This window comes from Filicampus tigris, chromosome 3, assembly GCF_054856515.1.
Source record: "Filicampus tigris isolate MCC_2025a chromosome 3, RoL_Ftig_1.0, whole genome shotgun sequence".
Taxonomy (NCBI): domain Eukaryota; kingdom Metazoa; phylum Chordata; class Actinopteri; order Syngnathiformes; family Syngnathidae; genus Filicampus; species Filicampus tigris.
In genome coordinates this window covers 16893474-16916417 of record NC_141219.1, presented here as the reverse complement: position 1 = coordinate 16916417, position 22944 = coordinate 16893474, and the positions used below count along the sequence as shown (strand labels likewise).

The window sequence follows — 22944 nt, the reverse complement described above, 5'->3', positions numbered from 1 at the left end:
GAAAACAAACATAATGCAAGATGAGGAAATGTTGTTTATGTAGAAACCAAATTACCTTAACACACATCGGCTCAACTGTTTCCTTCATTGTTCTCACATTTGCTGTTGGCATGCATTGTGTTATGGTTATCGTGTCCATTTTATAGCACTCTAAATAATTACAAACAAAAAAAATCACTACAAAAATGACAATTACAACGATAATAACTGCTTTTAATATCTATCATGATCATTTGTCCTATGACATTTTCATGGCTCCTCTGATATTTTAACAATCAATTTGGTTGACGTCCGTGAGGCTGACTGTCAAGACAAGGAAGCTGCAAATGAGCTGCCCCTTTGGATTAATAGAATTAGCTCAATTGAACTGAATACAATTGAAATTAAAGTATTATACTATAAAACTCGTGAAAACACTGTGATACCACCGAAGTCAAATGGCCCTGAAGTCATACAATTTGGAGTTGGATCTAACATTTCTAGGAAAATAGTACGTCTCAAAAGTAAAATAAATAAATAAAACTGACATCAACAGAGACATCATAAACGATATCAACAAACCTTGCAAGACTGAACATTTAAGTATTAACTCCAAAAGTACTTAGATCTGCAACTGTTTGTGTTTTTGTGACAACAAAAGGGTATACATAATGGAAAAGACTAAAATACATGATGATTTATAGAAATAGGAATTGAACTTTACTACTGTTTTCTGCATTGGTTAATTGAGTGAAATTGATTTTACATTATTCAACACAATGTGCATTTGAGGTGCAGGTATTATTGTTAATTTGGGGTCATGTCCTCACTTTATACTGTAATATCTGCAACTTTGAGCATGTATGGCTTTAAAAGGCGTGGCCTGGTGAGTGATGTGGTCGTCAGCAAATGAGCGCGTAGAGTTGGCTGGCTATTAACTGGCTAACCCATTGGGCTTTTTGTGTTGACAGACTCAGTGCGAGTTGTGGCTGCTCGCATCTGAATGTGCTTGTTACGTGTTTGTTTCCTTAACATTTTGATCAATAAAGTGATTAAAAGTGCACCGGCGGCTGTGTATATCCTTGACCACTTGTGGAGGTGTTACAATAGATTCTTACTCGGGGATGGTAGGCTGTATTAAATAAACTAACATTGATACGTTAGTTTGATCGTACACCTGCTGTTGTGGTTTTTCTTATCAAGTGTGAAATGATCCCAAACTATTTTTACGGAGTCTTTCCTCATAGCTTGCCGCCATCGTGCCAATTTATTTCTAAACGGATTGGTGCGACTGGATTAAGGTTAGTCCGTGCGGAAAACTGATTCCTGCGAAGCTTCGAAGCAGAGATTTGGCTTCAACCTTTTTTGTAAATCAAATGATTCAAATTGTTTGATTGATTACAGCACGACTATGTTAAAATGTTGCTTAAAACATTGCAGGCGGTTAATCAAAGTTTTATGATGGCAACAGGCTGACCATTTCAATTTAATGCTAAGGAAAAAAAATATTTAGTTCATGTCGCGCACTCCTATTGAGCATTAACATTACAGTATTATCATTTTGTAGAAGACAAGGCCTTGGTTCCGAGCACTGATGTATGAAAGATAAAACAGTGGGATCCTCGGCTTTATTCAGTAAAATTGTGCTAGATGGATGAACCGCCCCAATCCCCTTACCTTTGAAATAGCTTTTTTGTTTACTTCCCTTAGGAGTATTTGTCCATGTCTCCGTACATACAAAGCTTTTGATGCTTCTACCATCTCTGTTAGATAGTAAATGAAAGCTGACTGGATTAAAGGTTAGGTCAATGTGGACATGCAAGCAGAGGAGGGAGGTAGGGTACGCCAAATCAGCTTCCTCCCTGAAATCCAGCCCAGCATTGAGAGTATATGAAGGATGGAGAACGATGAGCTAATAATACACAGGAAACACGTCGCCTTTGCCAGAAGCTCAACATCAATTTCTGTATACGGCCTTGTCAGTGGTGACTTATTCAACACAGCAAGAGCAAATGTTAATGAGTTCTCATTTGCATTTTTTTTCCTTTGTTGAAATGCCACTGATTATCAGGTACCATGATGATAAATACATCTGCTCATGCAGTCTGATGTGTAATTAGCCATTATGTAGAATAACTAGATCAATTTAAGAAAAAGGATCAGGGTTAAGAGAAATCAAGCCGGGGGGAATGCAAGAATGAGAAGCAAAATAACAAGGGCTGTTGCATTAGTGTCCGATAATCAACACAGATGGCATTTAAACCGTCTTGTAATTGTCATGCATTAACCTTTTCATGACTGTTTGATGCTTGATACCAGCAATCGCAGTTTTTCATCTGTCCAGAGAGGTGGTGGAAACTGATCTAGCCACCATTTTTGGGGGGTTGCTTAAGTAATTTGAAGACTTAATGTGCAAATCTCATTATTCATCATTTCACTGTACTAAAAATAACACATTAGGCTTGGGGGTATAAAAGATTATCTCCACCTCTAATAAAGGTATTCCTTCAATATGTACAGCTGCATGGGCTCCGGAAAAACAGTTTAAATCAAATTCTTTTACATATGTGGATTTCCTGATTGTGCTTATCCAGATAATCAGACGCCAAACCTTGGTCAATTTATTTTCTTTACTCAAACGTTAAAAAGAAAAATGGGAAGTGGAAGGGGGGAAATATTTTCATGTGGCCTTTGCCTTTTTTCCCAAGCTCCGCTATTCTCCTGCCTGTGCTTTTTATTCGCAAATGAGGGGGAAAAAATGCATTACTGTGGACCAGATGGGAACATTCCACATGACCAAACCAATCAATCACATTGGTGGGACGCAGGTGTGACACAGCCGTGCAGCAACACACCATTTCACAGTCTATCAGGCACAAACACATGGTCACCAATCAATGGCACCCTGAGGACCCATGAGGAGGGGTGCTTCTCCAAAGCCGCGCAGGTTCATGGCTGATGACTTCATAATCACACATCCATTCTCTTAAGAGGGGAGAGGCGATGCACTCCCGAATAACGTCTCCCGCCATGTGAACACCGACACTGTAATGGATGCTGCTAACTTGTTCCCCCGCATCCCTTTACCAGCTGGCCAAGGGAACTAGTGCACATTTAACAAGCTGAGAAAATTTCTCCCAGCTGGATATTACAATCCAGTCAGCATGAAACATCAAGAATGTGTCAATGTTTGGTATCAGATGCCAAACAATTGTTGGACAGCCAAACAACAGAGAATTGAGGTGAAGGACACAAGAGTGAGACACACATGGCTTTGGAATGCGGTTCCAACTTCGAGCGCAAGGGATACATTTCAGGCAAAGCACTAAACACAAAAACAGCTTAGGGTGGGGAATGCATGGTCGTAAATGATGTGCCACTTGCTTTAAATATATGCAAAAACACCTTCATTCATGCTAACATTCTGTTTCCCAATTGTGGTCAGTGATAATGTCGTCAGTGGTTCACGTACAGTACATGACTCATTCCACTCAATGACCGGTTCATAATCCCCGTGATTGACTGGTGACCAGTCGAGAGTGCCTTTCATAGTAAGTCAGCTGGGAAAAGGATTGCCATGACCCTGAACAAGACAAGCAGAATAGAAAAGGGATAAATATAGAATTGTGAAAACATATGATTCGGTGGGAGTATTTTAATGTACACTACCTAAGCTAAACACTTCCGAACCATCACAAAAATGAAAAAAAAAATACAGTTGGTGACTCTTAGCCCCACACCAAGCAACTGAGCACTGCACTTCAACAGATGCACTGCAACAGAAAACCTGCAACCCTGTATTGGGTTTTGAGACTCCACATTGTACCATATCATTATATTCTGAACCATAAAAACAGGGGGTGATCATCAAGGAGATGTGGATTGCCAGAAAGAGAGAAAACAGGCAAGAATAAAAGCGAGAGTGCGGGCAATGAATGTTAGCCTCATTGACTGGCTGCACCCATGCATTTCGACAACAGAGACTCTCCACGCTTTGCTTTCTAGCCACATGTAGATATGAAATTATAAACATATTACTGTAAAACAAAAAACATATATATCAAAGATGCTGCATTGGTACGGCTTGGCTGGATATTTTTGTAAAAGCTTGTGCATGTTTGATTGATCTGCAATGTTGTACAGTAATTCATCAGCGATTTGATTTGATTTTATATCACAGAAAAGTTAGTAGTCGATGGTCAGCCAGACACGAAAACTAGTCAAACCCCTCACACTGCCCCAGAGGTCGGTGTCACGTAACTTAAAAAAACATTTACAGAGCAAAATGTTTTTGTCAAATTTGATGTAAAATTTCTTAAAACTCTTAGAAAAACAAAACATTTTTTTTCTATTATAAAAGACAGAGGTCGCTGAACAAAGCTGCTCTCATGAGAATTTTGTCGGTTGTCCGACTGAACGTAATTAGTAGAGAATCCACATATACAGTCATTACTGTTTTTATTTTATTCATGATTATTGTGACATGTAATATGTCCCTGTGCTAACTCCCAAACTGCTTTGGCAAAATATAGTCTTTCAGTGGCTAAATATAGTTCTCAGCACAGCACGTCTGCCATGTTTGTGAAGTGTACTGCTGCAGGTGTTTGGGGCCTGGATTGTGAACTCTTGCAGGTGCACTGACGCTCTTCTGGCTGGACCAACAACACATTAGGAAAAAAATACTTAGTTTTCGGCTCATTTTCTATTAATTTCCCATGAGAACACAGTTAATTCAATTTATAAAAAAAAAAAACTATTTTGCAGTGATAATTACCATGAAGCTGTGACCTCTGCAGCTGATTCCTAGAGATTCATTAAGTGATCATATCTTGGTCAAATCTCAGTTATTTACACTATAAAGACACAGCCCCCTCCTCCCCTGAGGCCTATTGAGCCTACAGCTGATCCTCTGCAGCTGGCCCGCCTCCCCAGTCAACTGCTGGGGGCCGGGGCCTGAGGAGGGCAAGGCCGGGTAGGGCCAAGATGGGCCAAGAGAGGCACGAGGGTGGGGACATGTGAGATGTGGGCGGCATGGGGATGGAGAAAAAGGATTTGCGCTCTTTCAGCTCTTCATGCTCCGCTGACCTCTGTAATAGATAAGCACACCCTGCAGCTCAGCATAATGACCGGCTCCATCCTCTAAACTGTACTGCACCACATCGCCTCGTCCTCCATTTGCAACACTCTGTTCCTGTCATACGAACTGGAGATATATATATATGTGCATTTTGCGCTTGTCACTTTAAATCATTCATGCAAACGTAAGGTTTAACACGAGTTCATGGAGGAAACCATGCACGTGTGGAAAGTAAGTGTGGATATTGTTTGTGTCTGTGTTTAAGTGACGAGTTCAAACACAAAAGTCATCAAGCGCCATTTAGACAAAAATGAATTCTCACCCACCAGCAGGCTGCCTATCACGGCAACGTTTGATGGTGCATTTCCTAACTCTTGTTACTCGTTAACTCGCTGCTAATAGAGCTTCGATTTTTTCTTGAAGGTGAGCATTAAATGTGGTGATTGGGTGAAACAATCCAAGAGAGGAATTTAGCAGTCACCAAATTAGTGATAAGGTCCAAAAATTTTGCGAGGAAGCCGTCTGCGATGTTGGTCACCATTAAGTGGGTCGACGGGATGTTGAGGATAACAGCAACAGAGATAACTGACTCTGTGCAATCAATGTGACTTTTCTCTCCCTTTGAAGGGTTTGGATTAAGGGTGCATTTAAATTAAAGTTAAGGGGTAGCTCGAGAGATTGCAGTTGTAGTACACTCACTTGTTATTCATTTTTATTCACAAAGCATAATACTTTAAAATTCTGGGCTTGTCTTTTTGAAGAAAATTCTTTTTTTTCCTGAGGTGTCGTGTTTTGTGATTAAATGACAGGCCTCTTTGAAAGATCTTTTCAATGAGAGTTTGATTTTTATTTTATTTTTTTTTCAAATTATCCTCTTAATTGCTTAATACATACTAACGTTGAATGCCACTAAATGAAAACTGGTAGTGGAATAAAATAAAATAAAGCTAGTTTTATTCAATTCTGAAGAGGAGAGGACTGCTTTTGAACTCTTCAAGAGCCCTATTTTCGTGCCCGTCGCAAGTCTACAGCAAAGCGGAGTCTAACTGTGGGCATGGGAAGAGTTTTCATTCTTTTGGTATTTTTGTGGACAGGCGTAGGTAGAAAGGGGCGCTTGTGCCATTGTGGGGGTAAATACTGCAGAAATGTGATGATGATGAACCCAGAAATACATGTTATTGTGACACAAATGACAAAAATGTGACAAAAATGGTATACAGCATTTCTTTGGTTGTTTTGTGTAGAAAACGGGGAGTCTCCGTTAAATCATCACAAGTGTCAGGAACCCGTTTATTCACATACAATTTCAACCAGCGGTTGTACGCGTGCAGTGAACACGGCATCTACAGAGCAGCTCAGTCTCTCTCAGGTAGTCACGTTGAGTTTACATGTGGACGTGCGATTCATGTTCCTATACGCGTGTGTTGATGACAGCATTAAGATGATTAGTTAGCATGCAGAGCCAAAGCTGCATGTGTCATATGGACGGGGCACACCGCGGGGAACGTGACTAGAAATGTACAACTCAGCAGTTGTGTCGTGGCTATAAAGCGTATGGATTGAAGGATTGAATGCAAAGACATAGTGAGGATGAAGCTGAACTTTGAACGTTTAAATGGTTGCTTAAGACGTGCTAGATTTACATCATCCATATGTCTCCGAACAATCTCTTATACCAGCTTTCAAATGTTGACATTTTTCTGTTCTGCTACCACTCGTAATTGAATGGATATCAGACATTTCTCCTCATTGTTTTCATGCTGAACAATACCAGACAGAGCCACACTTAAAGGAAAATTAGGTCAGTCCATTAAGTAAATAATTATAAAACATGAAGTCACAGTGCAATATGGAAAGGGCCAGAGTTCAGTTCATTCAGTTGGAGCTCATTCCGTGAGCTAATTAGGCAGATAGCTTGATAGCAAGCACTCCCAACATCCCACTAGACATCCTTCATCCAGCTGACACGAGAATAAAAAAATCGTATAAGGTAATTACATCTCACTACTTCTTGTTGGAGATATGAACTCTCTATCCCTGTGGATAATTAGAACTGCTGAATGTGGAGCAAGTCTTTAGTATAGAAGCTCAGAAATCGAGCAACATATGCTACAGTGATAGTGAATTGCATGAAAATACCACAACAAGGTATAGTACTGAGGTTGCTAATAAAAAAAAAGCAAGTGTCCAAATCTGTGTTGTCTTTATAGCCAATCTCCATAAAACTTGTAATCCAAATGTATTGTATGTGGAATCTAAGATGTTGCTGACGTAATTTAGAATTGAATATGACACCATTTGATGTGAGTCAGATGCTGTCACATAACAAAACACACTGACGAAAGTCTCGTCATTATATTGCGCTATAAACATGAGCAATGTGGTGTCCACCTGTCAGGCAGCGTGCAGTCCGTGACGTCAAGGTTAGTAAACGGATTATAGCGTGTGGCTTCTTCGCACATGACAACTATGTTACATAGTCAAGTAGTGCCAGCCTCCAGCACTTACTTTCACTTTTCGGTTCTACCCGCGAACAACACTTTTCCATTGGCAAAAGCAGGCAATATGAGGTACTATTTCTAGTACTGGTTTCTCAATGGGCAAGCAGATTCGTCATCATCGTGTCATTGTAATTTCTGATCCTGCACGGATAGAAATGATGCGGTCAATCAAGCATGTTTTTTGCAATTCTCATGGTAATATATTGGAGGCGAAAACTGACTGCCCCAAAGATGAGAAGAGTAGGTATCGTGTAAGTCCCCTGTTTGTGTTCAAATATCCGTTGTTAGTTTTGTTAGTTCGTCTAGGGCGTTTTGCATTGTGGGTTAGCATTAAGCTAGCAGACTTTCATAAGACAAGAGTTCTGGAAATGGCAGTAAACAGATTGAACTCTATTTTTGAAGGAGTGTTCACGATCTGCTGCTCGTTGTGAAGTTGACTTTTCTTTTTGGTGATGATTGCAAAGCAAGCAGACACTTGACATACAGGACATGGATTACATTACTAGTCTAAAAATGTTTTTCAGTGGCCTTACAATGACTGACCAGCAATGCAGCTAACTTTGCACATCTATTGAAATAACCCGTACTACTCAACAATAAAATAATAATGAAATTATTAGTAACATTATCTTCAATTTGTAATTCCAGTTTTATTCCGGCAAAGGCACGTTCACCATCAAGCCGTCTGTTTCTGACACATCACTGCAGCACTTCCATATCCTGCAGCTGGCACACACGATTGCAGATGCAGTGTGTGTTTATGTGTGTGTCCACACATAAAGAGAAGAAACGATAATGTCTTGATTAATACAAGAGCATAAAATTGAGGACTAATCAAATTGTAAGGAAACAGTCTGTGGGGACATCACTTAATGAGTTTACATGTGGTTAGCCATAAACCTGTCCAGTGATTACACGTTGAAGTCAGGGTACAGGATAACGCTCGGACTTTATTGACAAAAGAGTAGTTAGTCGTAAGAAATAGAAATACACGGCTGCAGATTGGCGCCAGCCACATTGCAGACAGAGGTGATCCAGTTAATAAAGTCAGACATGAAAATCAAGCGACAGTAAATAGTGTAGGCCAGATTTTGATTATTATTATTATTGGTCTTGTTAACCCCCTCATACAACATATCCTCTACCCTGCAGACAAAGCTAGTTGCTTAGGGAGGTTATGATGGTCAAGAGAGCTTCTTATGACAGAGAGCTATACTGATGGTGTGACTTGTAGCCTGGGGGAGGGTCATCGCAGGAGGCGGGTGGGGAGTTGCAGTAACGGGAAGGGGATTAACGGAGGCAATAAAGACAGCAGGAGAGGGGAAAAAAATATCCCAGTCGCCTGGAAAGTCACTCAGTACTGCTGCCTCCAGATGAATGATGTGCCCTAGCGTCATCAAGGCTTTTTTTTTTTTTTTTTTTAACACTATGTCTTTCCACAACCAAAGGGCATGACAGGAGTGAGCAGAAAAGAATCACTTACTTACCCATTATGTTGGAGTTCATAAAAGGTGTCGGGGACAATCCTTCATGAGACACTAATCGACTGTCACTCAAATGATCGCCATAATGAGGGCTGTCTGTGAAAGCCTGGGGGAAGAGACCACAATATTAAGCACATTATTGGGCAACTTCACTAATTGAGTCCTATGACATACGCTTAATGAGTAGGCGGAGAGGTCTGTTACAAAATCAGTTGTGTATACCGTACTCTTTGTGAGGAAGGAACTTATTTATTGTTAAGGGTTGTAAAACGAAGAGTGTTGGCCTCTGGGACTTGTCGACAGGCGTCAAACTTGAAAATGTGTTTTGAGTTGAATTAATATAACTTTTTCTATTTAAAAATCCAATTCATAGTATCAAAGTGTTGTTTAAAGGGAAGAAAAATCTGAAAGATGCAATCCGATGTCATTCACAGGAACCTGCAGCTTTAAAAAATTGTTTTTTTTTCCTCCTGCAGCTTAACAGTACCTTTTCATGACAGTTATCTACTTCAGAGGCTTAGGTCTAAATAACGGCCACAGCATGGTTTTTGAAAACTCGGGGTTCAAAGTAATAAAAGACACTCGCTGTTACTGTCCTAATCCCAAATCCTTATGTGCTTCAGTCAAACACAACTCCCGAGCTGCATTAGCTACCACCGGGGAGATCGCAAACAGCAGTTGGCTTGCATTTGTAGACTTATTTTGGCCAACTCATACCCTTTGAATCCAATACACAGTCCAAAAAAAAATCTTATTATCCATCTTTTTTTTTTTTTTGGTGAGTGGATGGTGATGGAGGAATTTCAAAGGCAGCGGAGGGTTGCTCTGTGTGGAGGGAATCCTATGAGGTTCTCTATTGTGTCGCTGCCAGGCCGCACACACTGTTAATCACACCATGTACAGCCTCAATGACAACAAAAGCCTTGCGAGATGATCGAGCAAACATACATACACGCTCGTTCCCAGATTTACAGGCCGCGACTACCGTGGGTAGCGTTTCCTCTCCGCGACAGCAGAACCAGGAAAAGACGTCAAACTATAGACATAATTAAATCAAAGAAAGCAATAAAGTGCTTGCTGGTAATGGACAATTTAATCAGTCCTCTACGTGCTATGTGGTCTTTGACTGCCAGCGTGAAGCAGGAAAAGGCTAGCAGGGCTGCTCGAGAAGGGAAGGAAAAAGGAGGTGGGAGGGATAATGGTCAGTCTTGTGTTTGCTCCCCTGGAACTGTTAGATCGTCAATCACAGAACCTTCATCCAACACTAGTGGCCTACATCCATACAAGACGCTAACACAAGCTGTCATCGCTGCCACGGGGCACTGGTAGCACTGGTGGCAAAATAACTCTCAGATGACTGTAGCAGTGGGCAAGCCATAGTTCACCCAGCCTCCCAATCGCAACAGAATTGAAAAAGTCCTCTCATGACGCTACATCCCAGGTGAGTGTGTGACCGCAGCTCGGGAGGCGAGGATGCGGTCATGATGGACGCGTGCGGGGTCCAGTATCAAGTCGGGGCAAGGCACCGAGGCGGAAGGGGCGGTGTCGTGCAGCAGAGGCGGCAAAGCCTTGGCTGTCAGAGCGGCAGCCTACAGCCACAGCTGCCCAGGATACAGCGGCTGGCTGGGAGCCAAGGTCAGCACGGCAGGACTGGGGACTGTTCACAGTCGACTGATCACATACACTTGTGGCTCTGCGGCTCAAACAAGAGCGGAGGAGCTCTGAATTTCCTTTGTAGCAGACATAACAGAAGACGGCTTGGCTGTCCAAGGCCTTAAGCTGGGACAGACATTGATGGATTCAGTCTTGGGGTCTCATATTTTTTTTTCTCAAAATAATATCAATGTGATGCAAACAATAATGAATTGATGAGTAAGTTGCAGCTCTTGAGCAATATCATTTACAACATCAACATCAACAATAATATGATGACTTAACAGACTAATATCTTGGTATGTTGGGTGAGCTAAATGAATCCCCGGTTATCGTTTTCAAAATTAATTTCCCTGAAAAACATTCGTTTGGAAAAGGAGAAGGACGAAGGAGTTTTGGAATCATAGTGTGTGGCATACAGTAGTACCTTGGGATACAAGTGCCTTGACATTAGTTTTTCGAGCTAAGAGTCACTTGGGCACTTTTTTTTATCAAGAGATACAACAAAACTAAGATATGATTGAGCTTCAGACCCCCACCGCTAAATGGCAGCAATACACAACATCCAGCCACCATCAATTCACTTTGGTTACCTTGCAGTGAAAGGCCAATATCAGTTGGTGGAAGTAATGCACCATTAAACTGGTTTGCCAACTGCCAAGAGGACCCACAGAAGAAGAACACGGAAGGACAAAAGATTAGCTACTGTCAGGTTTTCTGCTCACATATTCAGAATTTGCACATTATGGCAAGAGCAAATGTTATTTCTGTGTTTATTTCCGCAGTACAATACTGTTGAGTGCAAATCAACTTTTCTTTGAAAAAAAAAAAAACATGTTAAAAACTAATTTGGGGTGCCTTTTTAGAGGTGGCTGGGAGCTATTGAATATTTTGGTATTCGGTATCCACTTGAAAATTGTATTTAATATTCCAGTATTTGGATCAAATATGTAAATGTAAACATTTTTGTTTGATTAAAGAACAATTATGTATACACAACAAAAAAATAACACATTTCACTTCATAACAAACGACAGAAAACAGCAAGCCTGGTTTGTTAAAAAAATGATCAGTAGGAACTGCAACTGTGCCAGGCCGTCAGCATCAAAGTGTGCAGAGTCATTTACGTCTATTTAAACTGCTTTTGAAAAGTCGTACGATGGCTCTTGCCAGCCTATATCGGGCACTCGCTTAGTGGCTAACTGCTAGCCACTAGCCGCTAACGCTGGCAACAGGTGACATACATGCGTAATTAATTGAACGTTTTTTAGTATCCTTAATTAGCGACTGAAAATGATTTCAGGATGACGTGTTGAAGTTAATGGCAGAATATGCTGTACACGGGGGTTCCAACTCTCCAGCCTCCAGTCGGTAAAATGAGTTAATTCAGCCACTATGGCTGCGTGCTGCCAGAAACAACTTCAAAATAAAAGCATTACCAAGACATTGATGTCCATGTACTACCTAGTCAGTCAGCGGCGCATGCATAGCATAATTGAGTACTGCAAATTGCAAAGTGGTAAAGTTGACTTTAACTAAAGACTTTTCATCGACTATTCGGTTCAACTACTACTGGTGATACCGCTTATTGTGATCCCCAAAGTCAACATTAGGAGTACCTACATTATCTGATGAGATCCAACACAATCCAGTGAAAGGTGTTTAGAATATTTTGATTCCCCTATTTACTGTAGTTACATGATCATTTCGGAATATATATTCTCTTGAATTGTATAAGGAAGTTATTAAATTGTGCAACCGTATTTAATGATATCGTCAGAGAATGCATATACTGTAGATATGCCACTTGAGACTTACACTAAATAACAAATCATGTGTCAATTCTTCCCAGGCTATGTAAAACAATTCAGTATCAGTGTCAACTGCCTATGCAGCTGTGTGTGTGTGTGTGTGCACGCCCGTGTGTGCGTGTACATCTTCTGATGGAGTAAACAGCTGTCTGCTGGCTGATGCTGTGCCTTGCAATGTCACAAACATTCATTTATATGCACCTGGAGCAAATACATCCCAAGCGTCTCTGTCTTACAATTCAAATCAAGCTGCCAGTGTTACCATTGCCTGTAGATGTTCATTCGGGAAGGGCACAGAGCAATAAACAAGGCACCACGGCCAGAGTGGCGTTGACATTTAACTGAATTCTGATAGAGAGTGACAGGAGATTGACATAAAATGAAATTCATACAGGACATCGAGAACAGCCAATGTGTGAGGGGCAAGCAAACAGGGAGTGAGAGTGGTTCACACGTCTCACTTTAATATAGCTGTTTACTCTTATGAACCCCAGCCAGTGCCTGCACACTTAAACCAGAGGTTCCCAAACACACAACTAGAGATGGTCCGTATCGGGCATTCTAAGCTAATATGTATACAGTACTTCTCTGGATTTAGCAGAGGGTGCAAGTCTAGCGCAAGTCTATTCCAATATTTCAAGACCCAACAAAGAAAATTCCGATATTTGTTTCCAAATTCATTCTATAAATGTCTGAAGATCTTTTCCCTGACACCTCACTTCATTGTGGTGGAAGGGTCTGTGTCTCTCAGTGATCCTAAGATGTGCCCGCACAGTGGCCACGCTCCCAGAGCACACACACACGATTCCCCCGCTCAACGTAAATGTATTAGGTGCATGTTGATCGGCTGATCAATAATAGATTAATGTGCATGTTGAAGGGGCGTCTTGCTGGGATAGAGGGGGCGTATACTTCGAGAAATGTCCCGAATATGAAAATGTATAACGGATACCAAACTCAGTTATACCTTTCATTACGGTTATAACGCAATTTGGCGAACTAGAGGCCCAGAGTTTTAGCTCAGCGGTTATTGATCTGCGCTTCCAAGCTGGGGGCCCGGGTACCATCCTCAAGTCGGGTGTTTTTTTTTGTTTCCATTTCATTTTGATGCAAATGAGATCCACTGTCCGGATTGGCTGGGAAAAATCTACTTCCATCCCACAACAGCGCACACGCCCTGTTACTGTCAATTCTACTACCGCAAAATTGAGCAAAAAACCAAAAGAAAGAAAACTACACCCATGCTCACAATTAAACTGTGCTTTGCGCTAGACTTGCGCCCGGCACGAGACTAGAGCCCCTAAAGTGACAGTAACCAGATCAATGTTAGTGTATTTGAGGCAACTTTCAATATCGAGCTAATTTTGTACAAGTGATGTCATTTTTTTCCCCAATATCGGTCCGATAATTGTTGGTCAGATAGTTATTGTCCATCCCTAATCTTATCAGACAAATAGTAAAAGATATTCAGCAAAAGTCAGAACATCAACATGGTCAATGTCTATTACAGGTCACTCACTGGTCAATGTACCACCTCCGCATGATGACTGTTAAGTGATGTGCTGTGGAGCAGAAAGGGCATTCAGAGGTGTAAGGTATGGGTTATCTTACCCGAGAAGTTTCATACGAAGGACTGGAATCGCCACCTGGGGCCCAAGATGCTTGGTTGGTCCGCTCATCCATACCTGTCAGAGAAGCACAAGCACAACTCAGTCAACAAGTCAAGATGACTCATGTGCTCCAATGTGCATATGCCCGAATCCTCACAGCAACAGCCTGCGGAAGGGCTGAACGATTTACCGCTTTCAAATCGAAATCAATATCTCAGACAAAGCGATTTCATGATTGTAAAGCTGCTGTTTTTTTAAAGCGCTCTTATCCCCCAAAGCTCACCAATCAGAAGCATCATGCTACTCGTGGAAAGGTCACACCAACCAATCAGCTACGAGCCGGTAAAAAAGAAAAAAAAAAAAAAAACGCGTGCAGGCCACACAGTTGCCCATCCTCCCTGAGTGCCTGCTGCTTTATTGGCTGCTTGTGAACACTAGCCACGAAGCAAACTTGAGCTGCACCATTATGGGCAGCAGCTATAAGCTGTGTGATGCGGCTCCTCTCCTAGAAAGGGGAGGTCAACCCATATTCTCTGCGGGTGGCCATTTTGTCTTCTGTCGACTGAAAATGACATCACAACTGCTTACAACGACCAATCACGGCTGACCTGTTCTCTGAATCTGAGCCGTGATTGGTCGCTGTGAGTAGTTGTGATGTCATTTTCAGTCGACAGAAGACAAAATGGCCGCCCCCAGAGATGGCTAAAAATGAGTGGATTAACACTTATTCCACAAACGCAATATTTATCAGAATGAACCGGTTTCAACTAGTGGGCTTGCATAAAACATATTCTTGAAAAAAATATGTTTGCGTTGGCTTCCGCTTTAAGCATTTTTTTTAATCCCACTACCTCATCTACTGTTTGCTGTGATAGGCTCAAAAAGTACAGTATATGTATGGTGAGCTATTTGCTACAGAATCGTGCATTGCTAATTTGGCATGCACAGTAGCATATACGACAGATTTAAGATCACAAATGAACATTTTAGCCTACAACTGCATTCCTGAGGGGATGTTTCGAAAGCTTGAAAAGCCTGGTTTAGGCTTACACACACACCAAGTGATTGAGCGCCGCACATCTGCTGACCGTGTGACACCAGAAAAACTGTAACCATGTATCTAGTTTTGAGGCTTCACATACAATATTGTATACTGTAATGTATTACCACAAAAACGTGCCGCGATTGTCAAAGAAGAAGCGGATGGCCACAAAGAGAGGAAAAAAACGTCTACAAAGGAGCGAGTGTGGATATTTTGAGAGGCTGTTGGCAATGACTGATTGCTTCATTCACCGATTGCACCCATGCGGTGAGGGGACAGAGACTTTCCAAGCTTTGCTTTCTAGCAACATTTAGCCACATTGGGCGTCTTCTCTTAGTGTGAGGCGGATCTTGAGGTTTCATAAGGTGTCATATATAAGCAATGCTTTGCATTTCAAGTGTCATTGATGTATGCCAAATAGGGCTGTCATTGGCTGTAACTTGTATAGGTGTAACGGTACACATGGGTGTATTAATACGTTTCGGTATGGCATGTTCGGTTCGGTCCACTTGCGTTCGGTTCGGTCCACTTATTAGCGTGAGATTACGTACGGGCGTTATTGACTGTTGCATGCGGGAGAGGAGGGCGGCATCACTAAATAGGAGCAAACGAATACGCAAACAAGCCAGAGCTCGAAGGTTCCCCCCGTACACTGCGGTCTACTGTTTGGGAACATTCTGGCTGTCCTGTTAAAATCTCTGGTAGGGAAAGAAAGATACGTGTATAAGTCCCAAAGTTGTGTGCCGACATTGCTACATGAGATCGGCGGCTATGCTGTGGGTAGCACGTCTAACTTAATAACACTTAAAATAACATCATCCAACTTTGAATGTTTCTTAGAAGAGGAAGTAAGCAGTCTATTTAGCCAAAAACAAAGAACAACAGCACTCTCCTTCGTTCTCCGCTGCTCCTCTCACTAGCAGTACGATGCATTCATGAACCTCGGAAACATCACAACTCGGCAACACACAAATCCGACCACAACACAGATAACCCAATTCGTTACAATATGCTGTTACACATTCAAAGATTTTAATGACTAAAAAGTGTATACAATTTCATTAAGACTTTTTAAAGTTACTGTATTTTTTTCACTATAAAAAGAGTTTTAATATAGTTAGCAATAATTGTAACTGTTATTGTATGTATTTTTTTCATCACAAAAAGTGTATATATGTACTGTACTGTAATGACAACTTGGCTTTAACTTGAATACTTAGATGTGTCATAGTCATGGGCTGTTGCTGCTGCGTGTTTAAAGATTTCAGTGTCTTAATAATTTACAAAATTAAGAGATCTTTATTGTTAGTGTGTTTTTTATTCTGGTGTTATTTCTTAGAATATCACCCGAATAGTTCACTTTTATTTATTTTTTCTAAAGAATATACCGTTTACTCATATTTTCAAAATAAACATATTTAAAAAATAAAAATCAGATCAATAAAAATCTGAAAACATTTTTCAGAAAATATACCGAACAGAAGTTCCCAAGAAACCGAACCGAAATGTGATTTAGCGTACGGTTGCACCCCTAATGCCAAGTGACAACACAAACAAACATTCAAACACTCAATCCCATTCAAAATGAAAGTAAACTTCTGTTTTAAAGACAAACAGATAAATAAATAAAATCAATAAGCCCTAGCAAAATTGTGGCGGTAGACCATCTGGCATATGTTGAAACACATATGTGATTTTTAAAAATCGGATTTGGGTGATACAGTCAGCAAAATAATGTTTGATAGTTTGTGCTGCTTGAGGCAATATTGTTCTTACAGTAACAGCAGTTATTGATTGGCCTGATGTTATTCTCTACATCTCAGAAAAACATAACATCATTTGTTCAATTTTGTCTTCAAATAAAAAAAATGCCTAATAAATCATAGATGCTGTAAAAAGTTACACAATACCAGACACACAAACCTTGATGTGAAACTGTGATTATGCATTAGATTCAAACACGCCGCCTGCTGGGGCAAAGAAATGGCACTAATTCTGTGAAGTGATAGAACAGCAATAGACCCTGAGGGCCGCTGTCTAGCTAAATGACTTAACACTATTGCATCAAGTACGGTGTTATCAATTTGACATTTGATTACTTCTTCAGTCGTCAAATAAGACATGATCGTAGGTAACCAGTTTGAAAGCGGACTCCTATCACATTACAGTCCATCGTCTCAGCATCTTTACCAGGCCAGCTTCACACTAGCCATTCATCAGTAGCAACTACACTGAAGAGTCAATGGCCCCATAAACATGCATCATCAACACAGCTGGAAGGCAGAAGTGATGAATCTCTGTCAAAGGCCCTGGGAATATATATTTTCTTCCAATCCATCTTTCTGTGGCATGCCTTGCCGGTTATGCTCTGCCTCAATTATCGGGTTATGCCCAGCTGAGACGCAATAGTCCAAACTCTCATTCCAGGCAATTTCCACACCTCTGCCTGCACACTCCCTCGCCTTATGTTCACAATCACTTAGGTAGGCGCTTCTTCCCCTCTTTGAGGATCACAAACACAGGAGGACAAACTGGAGGCCGGCCGCAGGAGGGATGAACTCGCAGTCGGCCGGATATACTTTGGAGGCTCAGCGGTTTATGTTCTCATCATAATTTTCTGCAGCTCGTACTCTTTTACATTCACTGTGGCAAACTGTGCCAATGTATTGAAATTTATAACGTTGGCATTGGGGATAGTTTGACTCATGGCAGCAAATTCTAGACTCAAGGGTACAGTCACACTACAAAACCATTGCACCCAACTGTGTCATTAACTGAAACAAAACTAATGTGCCACTATTTAACACCACTGAGTAAATGTAGAGGGTAACATCATGTTTCTCATTTTTTTCATAAGGAAAATAATACTCTATTTGTACTTCATATAGCACATAGTAATAACATCATGAAATATAATGTAAAGAATTAAACCGTTTGTGCATCATGATTCATTGTAACACCTCCCGGTGTGTGTGACCCAACAGGGGCAGTATAACACAATAATGAAGACAAACAAAGAAAACTTCACAATTCATAAAACAGAAATATCATTTCTTTTTTTTACAAAGGACAAGTGAGTGTGAGTATTGTTAAATTCTCTGTCTGCATGTGTTGATGCACCATTTGTGTTCAAATATCTTAGGGTTATAACGCTGCAACATTGATTCTATTCATTAGCCATTCTATGGCATTTTCTACTGTTAACTGTGTGTTAACTACAAAATAAGGTGAACAAAAAGAAAGGAAAGGCAGCTTCTTGGGAATACCACAAGTTACATAAATAAAACTGTGACAGGAGAAATAAAGTGATACTTTAACACACCATCGCTAACAGTACTTCTCATAACTTGATGTGCCGCACTACAGCGGTTTTATGACAGGTGCATGAGAACTTGATGCTTGCCGTACGGCCTTCATTGGATTGCAAAGTGCAGTTCATCCATTTTGCAGAGCATAATTTGAAATCAGCTAACAAGGGCTTGTCATCCGTGTTAACCTTAAAGTATCGGTGTCATCGTATTGGGAGTATTTTATTCGAGTGTGAGCGCAGCCGCAGACCAAATTCAACTCGTATCTCAAGGCATCACTGTACATTTATTCCCCGCAACATAATCCTTGCATTGCATAGTTGCTCTCGGGAAGTCCAATTTTGAACGATCAAAATAAGATTAAGATATTCATCAATGATGAATTCCTGCTCTTCCGACTCCGGAAGGGAGATTTCTCTCTGAGCCTGTTATGTGGCACGGGGGAGGGGGAGGGCAGATCTCTCCCTCTCGCTCACACACACGCACACACAACATTCATATAGCTTGTAGCTCATCTCTTATTGCACAATTCACCTCAGGCACGTTGCGCATGCAAGCAGCCTAGAGCTCAGACTGGTCAAAGGTAACCGCGTGTTAGCAGGCTAACTGTAATCAAGGAATACGGCTCGCTTTGTCGATGCTTTCTGAGAGGGAATCCTTTGGTCTCATCTCAATCAGTGAGCTGTTTCCAGTCTGGATCTCAGACAAAAATTAACATAAGGGATTTCTATATGAATTTCGTCAGGGAGGAACATATTCATTTGCTTTGCCGAGGACGGACAAGGTGATCAAAAAAAAAAAAAAAAAAAAATCATCCTCTCACTTCACTTCATGGATGACAGCCCTGCTCTCCTGCCTTTGTCTTTTTGTTCAGTTCTCCTCGATGTGTGTCTTTCATTTGCCAGATAACTGAGGACAACAAGGCTTTGTGGGCGCACACAAAACATGCTCTCAGAAAACATAATGCTTGTTTTGTTGACTTTCTCTTCTGGCGTCACACAATAGATGCGCTTTGGTTGAATGTCCTGTCAAATTCACAGCCAGGAAGCGAAATCTGACCTCTGTTTATTCAAAACAAACCACGCACGAACTTGTTTGCCAACTAAGGTGCTCCAAGATCACAAGAGCTGTAATTTCTGGAGAATTGATGATTTGTTGTGCAGGCAGACATAAACTGATTAACTAAAACACTACAATCTTGAGTAGTAATTTGAATTTGTGCTCTAACATGAACGGAAATGCCTCTAATCCGTTTCAACACCCCCGAAAAGACAAAAAGAATTGTAACGCATATTCTAATGGGGAAAAATAGGACTACATATTATTGTACTTCATAAAAACATACAGTAATGACATAATTCATTACAATTAAAATGATTTTTTAGCGCACTGCATCAGCTGAATGGCCATTGTGCCACTTTTCTAGCGTGCCTATCTTGGCCACCCGGAGGCAGTATAAGACAGAGAGAGAGCACTAATTAGTCGTCCTTTGCTTAGGATAAAGTTTCAATGTATGTATGACTGTGAGTACGTCTACATGCGTTGCTGCAATGTTTGTATTCAATCCATTGCCTAAAGTGTTATCCCACCGCAACACAGACGCTATTTAACATTAGCATCTAAGCTAGCAGATTGAAAGGCTAAGATATGTGGTTGCTTTAAATACACAAAGTCTAATTCCCTTTGTCTTATGCTTAACTTAACGGTAGACTTTAACCGAGAGTAGCGATGAACATCTTGAAAACTCAAGTCTCCCCTCGCAAGTCATAGCAAATAAATTAAATAAATAAATAATCAAATGGCCAAATGACGAATTCTGGAAAAACTCAAAAGTCGAGTTAGTTCTATCGCAAGGCCCCACTGTACTGTACATAACCATACCTATCCCACCCATTCAATCACTTCCCCAGTGGAAATGGGAGCATCTACATAGCCCTTAAATAATATCAAATGACATTTGCATACATCCAGGGCACACAACAACATTTTTCATCTCAATTGCGCACTTCTCTCGCCTACACTGCACCCGCCCACTTTTTTTTCCTGATAAGCAAACAAGCTGGCTTATGCAAGTGAAATTGGATTCAATTCAAACTCAAGGATGAGGCACTCATTTCAAAATGAAATTCAAGCAATTTCAAAATCGATTTCAAGCTTTACCAGTGCTCAACAGCGGCCGGAAAATTACAGACAGCCGGCCGTATATTTAAGACACACACCGCACAACACTTCCTATCACTGGTGGGTGGTTCCTACCTGAAGCACTAAACTGGCTGCTTCCAAGTGTCGTCGGTCTGTTCTTCCCTCCGTTGACGGGTGGAGAGAACATCTGTGAAAATGAATGTGGACTAAATGAAACAGAAATCAACTCATACCCCAGACTTACACACGCTGCAGTTCAGGAGCACGGCTAAGAATCAGAGATCCCAATTGTCAATGTGCATTGATGAATGCGCTATGCTTCAAGTGCGAACAGCTCTGGGAGACACCCACGCGGCAAAAAAAACTAGAAAGTGTCTCCTACCGCACTGAAATCCAGGAGGTCGCTCAATTCCTTGTCTGTTCCGAGAGCGGCAATCCGCTGCTGAGGATTCATCCTGGCGAGCTTGAAACCTGAAGGGATCACAGACAAACACGTTCCAGTCAAGTCAAATCACTGTTGGGACGTTTTGTTAACCCTTGCACACATAGCACTTTCCATGCACACATAGTACGTTCCAGGTCAATTTTGACATCCTCATAATAATTTTCTATGTCAAATATTGAACTACAGATTTGTTCTAAAATTCTAAATGTATTAAGGCGGGGCCTCACCTCTAAAGTGACATGTGCATCAGCTAATGAGAGTGTAATTGGATGTTGATGGCTCAGGTTAGTGGCTGGCTGATAACTAGCCAACTGTTAGCCAGTCTGCATGTTGCACTACTGCGAGAGCACTGACGACTGAGTCTCTCTTTGAGTATGGGGGCTGTACAATAAATTCTAAGTCCTACAACAAAAGATGTTTAGTTACTTTGTGATCGTAGACGTGCTGTTGTTTAAACCAGTCCTGCTTTGCAGTAGAGACAATGCACTTCTCCCTCATTTTAGAGTGAAATAATCCCAAACAGTGGACATTCTCTGCCTTTAACGGACTGTTTCCACCTTGATCGCACCAACTTATTTCTCAACAAAGTTGTCTGTGCATTTGCACAGAAGTATTATTAGTATGTGTTAGGGATGTCACAATATCGGCAATATTGGCAATATCGTGATATCGGGATATTAAAATTGCCACAGTATATCATCATCGTCATGTCACGATATTAATAGCAGCAAATCTGGTTAAAAGCCCAAGTTGTTTTCCATTTGTGCAGTTCTAGCACCCTCTAGTGGTTAGTTTATTATTGCAGTTTCATTTAATGACCCATGCTAATCGCCACGCTAATGTAGGAGTGCATGATTGGCCAAGCCTATTTATTTGTGAATGCCGTTATGTATAAAAACTGAATATTGTGATGTTTTTTGGATGTCGCGACATCCCTAGTACGTTTGTATAAATTATCCCTGCAAAACTTGAGGCAGTGATTTTTCATTTACCTTTTTTGGTTTATGAATTATATAATCAAACTAAATGTTTCAGTCCTAGTTTAAATCATAAACATACAATATACAATACAACTTTATTTATAATTCTCATTTCACAACAGCTACAGCTGTAACAAAGCACTTTAAATACAACAATAAAATAGCAATAATATAAGTGAAAACAATAAATTCACACAAAATACAATAGACATATACATATACAATAGACACCGGAAAAGATCAGAAAACTGTCAGTCTCAGGTCGAATCAAAAGCCAAAAAATAGAAACATCCCATAACAAACTATGAAAATAAATTATCAATTGATTTCTCACAATAACATATGCACGTGAGGGACAAGTTTTATTCTTGTCCACTTGGAGTTGCAATCCTCGGGTCTGACTGTCGTATCTGTGACTTAAAAGGAGGGGCCTGACCCGGTGCGTGACATGGCCGTCAACAAATGAGAGTGTAGAGTTGATTGGCTGTTAACTGGCTAACCTGTTAGGCAGTCTATGTGTTGAGTGACTCTGCTTGAGTTGGGGCTATCGGCAACTCGTGAATGACTGTACTTATTACGTTTTTTGTTAACTTACTGTTTGTTCAACAGGGTAAGACAATAAGCCTTTTAGAGTGGCAGCCCTGTGGGGTCAGTATATAACATGTTGTGGTGGCCCTGTGTTTTCATGATGTAATATAAATTTAATCATAATTTCATATTAAGCGTCTGATATATTTAAGACTTTCTGAAGATATTAATTCTGTGTAGCCTGTTGTTTTGTATGGAAAAAAGCACAAATGTGTTGATTTCATTATATTATTTATGAAAGCATAAGGTACGTGGTGCGGAAAACATCCCCCCTCCAGTGTCTTACTGGCCCAGGCATTAATGTTGGACCGTGCTCAATAAACT

The 22944-nt window shown here is 40.8% G+C and overlaps 1 protein-coding gene across 2 annotated transcripts in view; it reads right to left on the bottom strand.

Moving 5' to 3' along the window:
* Positions 1 to 22944, bottom strand: part of tcf12 (transcription factor 12) — a 74331-nt gene that overhangs the window by 49601 nt on the left and 1786 nt on the right. For both annotated transcript variants that reach the window (XM_086025942.1, XM_086025943.1), the window contains exons 2-5: positions 20990 to 21078; positions 20722 to 20794; positions 14117 to 14190; positions 9045 to 9147 (exon numbers count right to left, since the gene is read on the bottom strand). In XM_086025942.1, the coding sequence (XP_085882068.1) occupies positions 9045 to 9147; positions 14117 to 14190; positions 20722 to 20794; positions 20990 to 21061 (322 nt within the window). In that variant the 5' untranslated portion in view covers positions 21062 to 21078. The remainder of the gene's footprint in view (positions 1 to 9044; positions 9148 to 14116; positions 14191 to 20721; positions 20795 to 20989; positions 21079 to 22944) is intronic.